The sequence below is a fragment of the Podarcis bocagei genome (genome assembly GCF_964188305.1).
Source record: "Podarcis bocagei genome assembly, chromosome: 1".
Lineage (NCBI taxonomy): Eukaryota > Metazoa > Chordata > Lepidosauria > Squamata > Lacertidae > Podarcis > Podarcis bocagei.
In genome coordinates, this window is record NC_138125.1 from 87,183,994 (window position 1) to 87,193,418 (window position 9,425).

Consider the following 9,425-nt stretch of genomic DNA (forward strand, 5'->3'; position numbering starts at 1 on the left):
GGTTTGTGGAATCTAATTTTCTGTTACAATTCACCGTATGCTCAGTGCCTCTCAGATGAAATTTATAAGTGTATTGGTACACTAAAGAACTGCATTACACAATTCATCTTGGAGACTGACCCATGATACGAATAATAAAGGAATGTGCTTGAAATAAATATTTGAAAAATACTTTAAGGAAATGTTAGATTGGATATAAACTTGTTCCCTTTTGAGTGCATATGTTGTAGGTGGCTGCACAAAACATATTGCCACACTAGGCATAACGTTTTATCTTAATTACTAAAATAACATGTGGGCAGTGGACCATTTCAGTGGTTTTTTGGTGACCATACATTCAGAGAGCTATAACAAGAATTTAATATAGGGCTTTGGTTTTCAACCAGTGTGCCATGGCACTCTGGGGTGACTTGAGGAACGTTCAGGAGAGACAGGGGGGCTGTCCTTTCATTAACTTGTAGCTCATATCTTCCTTCATTATCACTCTCTTTCCTTCTTAGGAACATTCAGGGGAGCTGGCAGCTTTAACTTGCAGCCCATTATCTTCCCAACATAAAACAACAGCAAAAAAGTGGGAAAACACTTTTGCATGACTGTTTATCTTCTTAAAATCTCCCCCCCCCCAACAAAAATTCTCCTCTCATCTTCACTAAGTAACAGTTCCTTAGTTTTACACAGAGGGCTTGAGAAATGCAAGAAAATAGCAAAGTAGCTTGATGGTGTGTGTGCCAAGATGTGTGTGCTCTATAAGAAGGGATTTAAAATAACCTTGAAAATGTCCTCTGTGTTTCCCTCTCCTACCTCCAACATCCCTCCCTCCCTCTTCTTCTCTACCTCTCGCCACAGGCACTCCCCTCTTCCTTAACAGTCACCAAACTTTATCAGGACAGGGAGAATGTTGCAGAAAAGGACAGTGTCAACTTACATAACACTGTCAAACCGATAGTTACGTAAATTCAACTAACAAATATACCCACAACGTAACTAGCTGTGTTTAACTATATAATTTCCTTATACATCATATAAACATACCGTAACTCTTTTCACATTATCTAATTGAGTAGAAGAAATTAAGGACCAACATTTAGAACAGGAAATACAAATAGATCAGTTCTTATATATGTAATGTCCAAATAAAAGCTTTTGTGTTCCACGTATGTACAAATGAATCAGTTTTTTTAAACATAATTTCCAAATAAAAGCTTTTTGTGTTCCACGTATGTCTTAGCGAATACAAGTGTCAAACATAATAAGTTTAAGGAACAGGCTTGCAAAAGATGAACTTTTTTTGTAATGTTCCACCTCTGCCTTTGCAAAGTATGGTTGTTGTATGCAGCTGATGTTTCCAGGTATCAGACGAAGGATATGAAAGATCTTAACACGTGCCTTTGCAAAATATAGTTGTTGTATGCCGGTGTCAGACGAAAGAACTTAAAACGTGACAAGGATTCCCGGAATAATAACAAAATATTTCTCCTTCTGATGTTAATCTTGTTTCACCCTCCCTCCCCGCATTTGCACACTAATTTAGGAAAAGGCATGCTGGGGATGCCTTGCGGGATGAATTAGCTTGGCCCTGCAGCGCAGTGGCATTGCTTGGGTTCCCATCGACACATGCGTTCCTACTTATATGTCCCCCAAAAATGGCACCGAAAAGGGGCATGGCGGAATGGGGTGGGGGCGGAACGGGGAAACCCCCACTTATGCATGTCCTTTAATGGAACCCCAGTGTAAGCGACTTACACAGGGGAGCAGCAAAAAGAACATGGTTGGTCAAGGGAGCTGTGGACTCAGGTTAAAAACCACTGATACAGGGTATCACAAAAATGACTGACATCACAGCATATAAGAAACTACAAAGAGAGATGCTTGAACCAAGAGCTCTTTTAATATTGCCAAGAAAATTTAACAAGATTAGAGGGCTGAAAAATGCTTTGGAAAAATCCTACAGTACACTTTGGACCCACCAAAGAGAGATGAGAAGATATAAAAATAACCAAACTTAACTGTCAACGGTACTAGAAACCTTAGCACCTAATATAGTCAGTGGGCATTTACTGGAAAATATGTGTGGAGGGAAATAATGAGGTAGGAACACTTACAAAGGAAGTCCCTTGGGTTTGAGTGCATACTTCTAATATGAAAACACTGAGAAAAGGATAAAGAAGGGATCACTGCTTCCCAACATGCAGCAAAACAGGCCAATGTGTGATCTTCACATGATAGATGTCCACAAGTGTACTATACTCTTTCCTATACTTATGCAAACCAATGTAAGAAAAATTCTGCCTATGAGGTACATCTAAAATAAAGTGGTGTTGGAGGCTTTGAGGTAAGTATCAGTCCATACTGAAAGGTAGCCTTTTCAGCATTGCTTAGCTTAGTTTTTGAATTGAATAAAACAAATACGTGATCAAAAGCAGAAAACAGACCCTTGCAAAAGGACAAAGGCAATCTTCCTGGTTGACTGAAGAGAAGAAAGTCTGTTTATCAACGGGAAAGGTAAAATAGGGTATGGAAATGTTTTGGTGAGCAACACCTGGACACACATGGGCAATGAATGTGCCTATGTGGTGAAAAAAAAAGACATAGGGTGCACTTTAATACTCATTATGAGGCATATATAAAAATAAGAAAGTCAGATACTGATTTATTCTCTACATTTCTTTTATACAGAACCGAAATCTAGAAAATTCACTCTCTACATTTGTGCAAGAAGAAAATGTAGATAAGAAGTATCAAGGTGAGGAATCTATCCTTACACACATTGCAGAAAATGGCTTTATTTGGGGGGGGGTAATACATGTCTGTGTTATGGTGAAAAGAAAGTTGTGGCAGACAGGAGCCACTACCATGCCACCATGATTAACTATTATTGCTTTATAAATATACAAACATGATGGGGACAGAAGGCAAAAGTTTACTCCTTTTCCCTAATTTCCAAATTGTACCTGTGGTTAGGCCCATGTAAATCAAGTGATAAATTTCTCTGGATTACATTATAATCAAAGCCTAGTCCAGTTCTCATCTAAGGGAAACTAAGTGTCCACTGCCCTTTTTTACAGTGGTGTACATGAGCACATATATGGATATGCACCTGCTTTTTCATGTACAGTGGTACCTCTGGTTATGTACTTAATTCGTTCCAGAGGTCCGTTCTTAACCTGAAATTGTTCTTAACCTGAGGTACCACTTTAGCTAACGGGGCCTCCTGCTACTGCCACTGCGCGATTTCTGTTCTCATCCTGAAGCAAAGTTCTTAACCCGAGGTACTATTTCTGGGTTAGCGGAGTCTGTAACCTGAAGCATATGTAACCTGAAGTGTATGTAACCCGAGATACCACTGTACAGGCAACGGGCAACTGACGTGTGATTGCACATGCACACACAGTTCTGAACCCAAAAGTGACCCAAAAATGCCACTAAAATATCACTAACATAGTTGAATAGGGGTTGGGTGAAAAACTTTATGCAGGCCCCACTAACGTGCAGGGGATCCTGAATGTAACCTTTGTGCAAAATGAGGATTGCCTGTACTGTATATATAAACAGGAATTTTAAAATAGTTTCTGTATACAGTGGTGCCTCGCAAGACGAAATTCATCTTGCGGTTTTTTCGTCTTGCAAAGCACGGCTATTAGCGGCTTAGCGGCTATTAATGGCTTAGCGGCTTTAAGAAAAAGGAAACAAACTCGCAAGAACTCGCAAGACGTTTCGTCTTGCAAAGCAAGCCCATAGGGAAATTTGTCTTGCGGAACGACTCAAAAAACGGAAAACTCTTTCCTCTTGCGCGTTTTTCGTCTTGCGAGGCATTCGTCTTGCGAGGTACCACTGTACTCCTAAGTACAAGGCAGAGGATGGCATATATTTCTGACAGGGGAGTGGCATCTGTAGTTTGTTAAGGGTACTGGGATTTGTAGCTCTTTGAGGGGTCAACTACAGTTTCCAGAATTCTTTGGAGGATGTTATGTGCCTTAAATGTGTGTTGAATGTGCCTTAAAATGTATAGTGTGGATGTGACCATGTTGCTGCTTTTCAGTTAATAATTTCAAGGTTACCAAAAAGTGTCTTTCAGCCATCAAATACCTGGATATACAGAAACTTTTTAAAGTTCCATCTGAAAGTTAATAATTAATTAATTAATAATACCCCACCCGTCTGACTAGTTTTCCCCAGCAAATCTCTGCGGCTCCCAACTGAATATTAAAAACACAAACATTAAAAACTTCCCTAAACAGGGCTGCCTTCAGATGTCTTCTAAAAGTTGTGTAGATTTTTATCTCCTTGACATCTGATGGGAGGGCATTCCATAGGAAGGGTGCCACTGCCTGGTTCCCTATAACTTCTCGCAGTGAAGGAACCGCCAGAAGGGCCTTGGACTTCACTGTCCGGGCTGAATGATGGGGGTGGAGACACTCCTTCAGGTATACTGGGCTGAGGCTGTTTAGGGCTTTAAATGTCAGTAACATCACTTTGAATTGTGCTCAGAAATGTACAGTACTGGGAGGGAGACAGATGCACCCCACTCAGAAGGGCATTTCACAAATACTGAACTGCCACCAGGGCTCTAATATGGGTCAACACCAAGTGGGCACTAGCCAGAGGTGTAACCGCCAACAGAGTTTATACTACTGGTTGTAGGGCCTAAGATGGTTGATAGTAGGAGAGGTGCTCTTTTAGGTACATGGGTCTCAATGTGCCATCATTCACTTATAACCAGTACAGCACTTTCAGGACCTATTTATCAATTTTGCAAGATAGGGGTATTTTAAAAATTCAAAAAAGAAAATGGGATTTGGCATCCACTTGATAAATAAGGCTGGCAATATTCGCTGTTGTGCTTTTGCACACTTTCTGGGGTTTTTCTTTTTTTAAGGTAAGCAGACCACCACCACCCCATGCCCAGAAAAGAAAAAAGATAGTGGAATGTACGGGAGGAGTGAGTATAGGGAGAGGCAAAAAACTCAGACAGCCCAGATGCATTCTACCAAGCTCTACCCATTGGTATGGAATCACAATTAAAATTGTGACTGAAAAAACAGGGCTATTCAGCTCCACTTGGCAGTTGTGGAAGCAGGATGCCACAATTGGATTTTGCCCATATCTTTCTTTGCAGACACTCTAGGGGGCAATATTGAGCTATATCAGAGTATTTGTCACAGACATTTACCAGTATCTTGCAGTGTACTGAATTCCTAGCAGAATATAGGCTTTCTGGTTGCAGAGGATATTTTGAAGACATTTTACATTCCTTCATCTTACCTCTGTCTTTCCACTGTGTAGAACTCACTTTGGGTAAGCAGAACATCCCAATAATTGAACCTGAGATCAAGATCAAGGGTCCCCAGCCACTCCTGGTAGCTATGATTCCATCAATAGAACAGCGACGGAGCCTCACAAAGTCACCCATCAAACAGCACCCATTTTCCTTCCATTTACAGCCTGATGAAGAACTTCATGAGAAACAGAATGCAGGTACAGGACTGGGGTAGTTAAGCAGACAAGTTTACCTGTGAGGTTAAGGGACAGAATGAGCATTTAGGAGTGAATGATTCTAATAAGAAAATTCTGCCAGATGAAGAAGACAAATTTAGGTGTGAATCTGGACAAGATGGGTACTTGTTCTCTTTAATTGGAATGTCAGACACCAAATCTAAACCATTGTATTAAGTGAAACAAGACATTGAGTAAAATTCACATCACTGCTGACTTTAGTCTAGCCAGAAATGCACTACTGTTATTTAGTTTTGATTTGGCATTTGTGTTTCCTTTTACTTCTTTACAGGCACTTGTGTTTCATCCGAATGTCCTCGTGGTCTTGGAGTCAAACGACACAGGTACTACCGGGTCAGAACTCCTCCTGGGCACCATGACAGCCTCCTGAAATGGCATTGATTTAATTGTCTAACTTTAGGCCTTTTCATTTACAATTTACTTACATGATGATACATGTGCAGGAAAACATTACATGTACTTCCAGGAAGCAAGGTGGATTAGTCTTTTGCATCAAAAACAACAAAGTGTCTTGCGGCACCTTAAAGGCAAATACATTTATTATGGCATAAGCTTTTGTGGAATACAGTATACTGCAAATAAGTATTTCATCTGTGTTTTTGGACCTCATTTACAGCCACCCTCATCATGTATACAACCCCCCTCCCACCCCAAGAAAACCATGTGTATGCATTGTTCCCATAAGGAATTATTTAGTGTTTAAGAGGCCACAAGACGCTTATGGTGTTAGGTTTACAGTTATGTGTGTAGTGTGATGTGAATGCTCTTTACATGCTGAGGCTGTGTAAAGGGCATGTTCTGTACTCACTGACTGTTGCCTGGTGTGTGTGTATTATAATCAGGTTAAACTAGGTGAATTGAGGCTGGGTGGCTAATGTGTGGTGTGATGTAGTTTCTATTTCATGCAAGGTGAAACTTGGAAAGTAGCCTTGGCTAGTTGCTCATTTATCTTTGAGCTATATGATAATTCAACAAATAAAAGGCTACTCGGTTGAGACACACAAAAGTACCGGTAATCTTTGTCAGCACTCCAGCGATTGCTAATCCTGCTTGGTAAAACAACCACCACTGTATTGTATTCTCTCATCTTTTAGAACATGAATGAAAATCAGAAATCAAGGCCAAACCACATGCTTTATTATGCTTTATTGCATTTGTCTCAGGATTTTTGTTAAATGGCCGCTGGAAACTTGTTGGGATTAGGACCATGGTAGGGCCCATTTTCTACTGTGTTGCAGTCTAAATGAAATTTGCTCCTGGAAACTGCTTCTGTTGTTAGGGAGAAGCTCTTTCCCTCCCCTCCCTGTATACTGTGGTCCTGTTTCTATTCAGGGGTCCTTGCAACTGTTATTTAACAAACAAAGCCCCCCAGACATTGTTAAATACAATTGCTCAAGTTAAGAGTCTAACCCTGATAACTAACATTTTCCTGCTGTGAACTGCATGAAATGCTAATACCTTTAGGTTGTGGATAAGCCTTGGTCCCTGCTATGCCTTTGTGAAATGAATTTCTTTCACTCTCAATTTATTAATTAATTACAAGTGCTTGTATACCACTTTTTATCTACAATACAGTATTTGAAATTTAATTATTTAAAAGAACTATTTTTCTCCCCCAACCCTTTTTTTAGGTCCATGTGGTGGAATCCTGAAGTGCCTTCTGTGACTTTAATGCTGCGTCGAAGTCTTTCTTTGAAATCTCATAGCATTATTGACAACAAAAACCTGTGGAATCTGAACCAAAGCAGGTCACAGATTATTCCCTACCGAGAATACAAATGGAAACCACTCAAAATTGACTACATGGTTCTGAAGTCTGAAAATGAACATCATGCCAAAGTCAGGGGAACTCCAAACATGATTGGACAAAAATATTCATTATTGAAGAACAGAGAGGGTAATCCAAAGGCAAAGTTTGTGCACAAGGAACATCTTGTGCCCTCCTATGAAGCCATAGACTTTTAATAACTCACAAAGAGTTAACTTGTTAGAAGGAAAGCTGGCACTCTCCTGTTGCAGGCCTATTACAAATGTTTAGCACAAAGTCTACTGCATTTTGATGATGAGAGAATTTGGAGTGTTGATAAAGAGGATGGGAGATTTCAGTTGTCTTATTTTTATAGGTTTGTAGCTGAGATTAGCTAATATGAAAGGGCAAAGCTTTTCCCCGTTAAGACCTTTGGTTAGTACAATGCATTTCAGGAAGAACACATAATTTCCACCCCTATATTTTATTCATAAAGTGAATATGTAGGAAGTACTTGCAAGGAAGTATTGGCAGGTAGGAGGTGCTGAACCTCCTTGCCTGCAGCTTCTGCAGATGCCCCACCAAGTCAGGGTCGAAAATCAGAAGAGGGGAAAGATCCAGTGGGCATAGGATGACTCAGTGAGTGTGAGGGGTTAAACAGCCTTTCCCTCATGCTAATTCTCTATAAATTCCACTTCCACCATCAGACACGCATTCCCCAGCCCTCCACCATTACTTCCCAAATTCACATTTACTGAGGTTGCATGTCATTCTACCATTTTTTTCTTTTTGTAACCCCCCCCCAAGTTTCCTATCAAATGTGTACATGAATTATTATTATTTTAATGATGAAGGGTGAATATCTGAAAACTATTACGTTGAATTAATAATAGATGATTTTGTAGCAGTGGGCACAATTATAACAGAAACAATTCTGTTGCTGTAATGTTGGAACCACACAAGGAAAAAATGCAATACTCAGGTACAGGTTTTGTAGCGTTTTTACCTCTAAAGTGGTACTGTTACTCTTTGTGAGTGAAAAGTATGTCTTGTTGAACATTAAACGGCATAGTAAAGGTACTGAAGGTGCAACTCTTTTTTTTAAGTTTTCAGTTGTCATAAAATAATTGTTAGTGTTCTAAAACACACCCAAACAGAACATATTTATGTAGAAATCTATTGAATTATATTTCATTTTGCATAATGTAGCTAAAAACTATTTCTGTGAAGAATCCATCCACTCGGGTGTAAACTTTGATGACCTGTTATAAACAAGTCAGTTGTGTTACCATTAAGCTATAATTTATTCTCACTATGAAGATTTTGGATTATAATTCAGGAAGGAACGAATAAATCTCACATTAAATATGTGTCTGAACTGCAAATGAGAAACAGACTGGCAAATCTACATACATTTTCCTCTTCCTCTCTTTAGTATTAAACTAGCATCTACTACTAGCATCTGCTACAATTTGTTTCTGTCAAGTAACTCTTTCACTACCTATTTTTGTCCCCAAATACACAAAAAATCTAGGAAAAGTACAATTCCATATATTTTTTAATCAGTTATTCTGGCAGGAAAGTGTATTTGAACTAAAATGCACCTTATATGCAGCTATAATTTTACCTTGTTCACTGCCACCTCCTGCCTTTCTTCCCTATGTGTAAGTGCCTTGGAAATTTCCTTTAGTGTCCAAATAATGGGAGTGATGTGTTGGCTTCAAAACATTGGGAATACTTCACCTGTCCACTCCATTTTCCTTGTTGCTATTGCTGCTGCTGTTCTGAGAATGAGAGGGAACTAGTTTTTTTCTGTAAAAGGGCAGGCATGTGCACCAGCAACATTTTAAAAATAAAACAGTCAAGGCTTGGTTTTCTCTGGAAAGTGGGAAAGGGAGAGATGATGAAGGGAAAATTACAGTGGGGATGGGCTGAAAGGATATTACATTTTGAGACTGCACAAGAGTCTAGGTGCTGAGCAACAATGCATAAGCTCTTCTCTAACACAAGCTGGAAGTTTTGAAATGCTAGAAGCAATACTTGCTATCGTAGTATTGCATATTAACCGAATGTGGAAAATTTCTGGGTAATAATTAAAGCACTTTAAAATGAATGCTTGATTTTGGTCTAGGCAGCTTCCCTGAGAGCAAGGATGTCCAAAGTA

General features: G+C 39.5%; 1 protein-coding gene across 7 annotated transcripts in view; it reads left to right on the top strand.

The window, feature by feature from the left end:
- Positions 1–7,614, top strand: part of AGBL2 (AGBL carboxypeptidase 2) — a 28,162-nt gene extending 20,548 nt beyond the window's left edge. For all 7 annotated transcript variants that reach the window (XM_081170234.1, XM_081170236.1, XM_081170237.1 and 4 more), the window contains 4 exons: positions 2,677–2,743; positions 5,284–5,475; positions 5,786–5,837; positions 7,146–7,614. In XM_081170234.1, coding sequence (XP_081026360.1) covers positions 2,677–2,743; positions 5,284–5,475; positions 5,786–5,837; positions 7,146–7,479 — 645 coding nt within the window. In that variant the 3' untranslated portion in view covers positions 7,480–7,614. The remainder of the gene's footprint in view (positions 1–2,676; positions 2,744–5,283; positions 5,476–5,785; positions 5,838–7,145) is intronic.
- Positions 7,615–9,425: the final 1,811 nt, after the last annotated feature.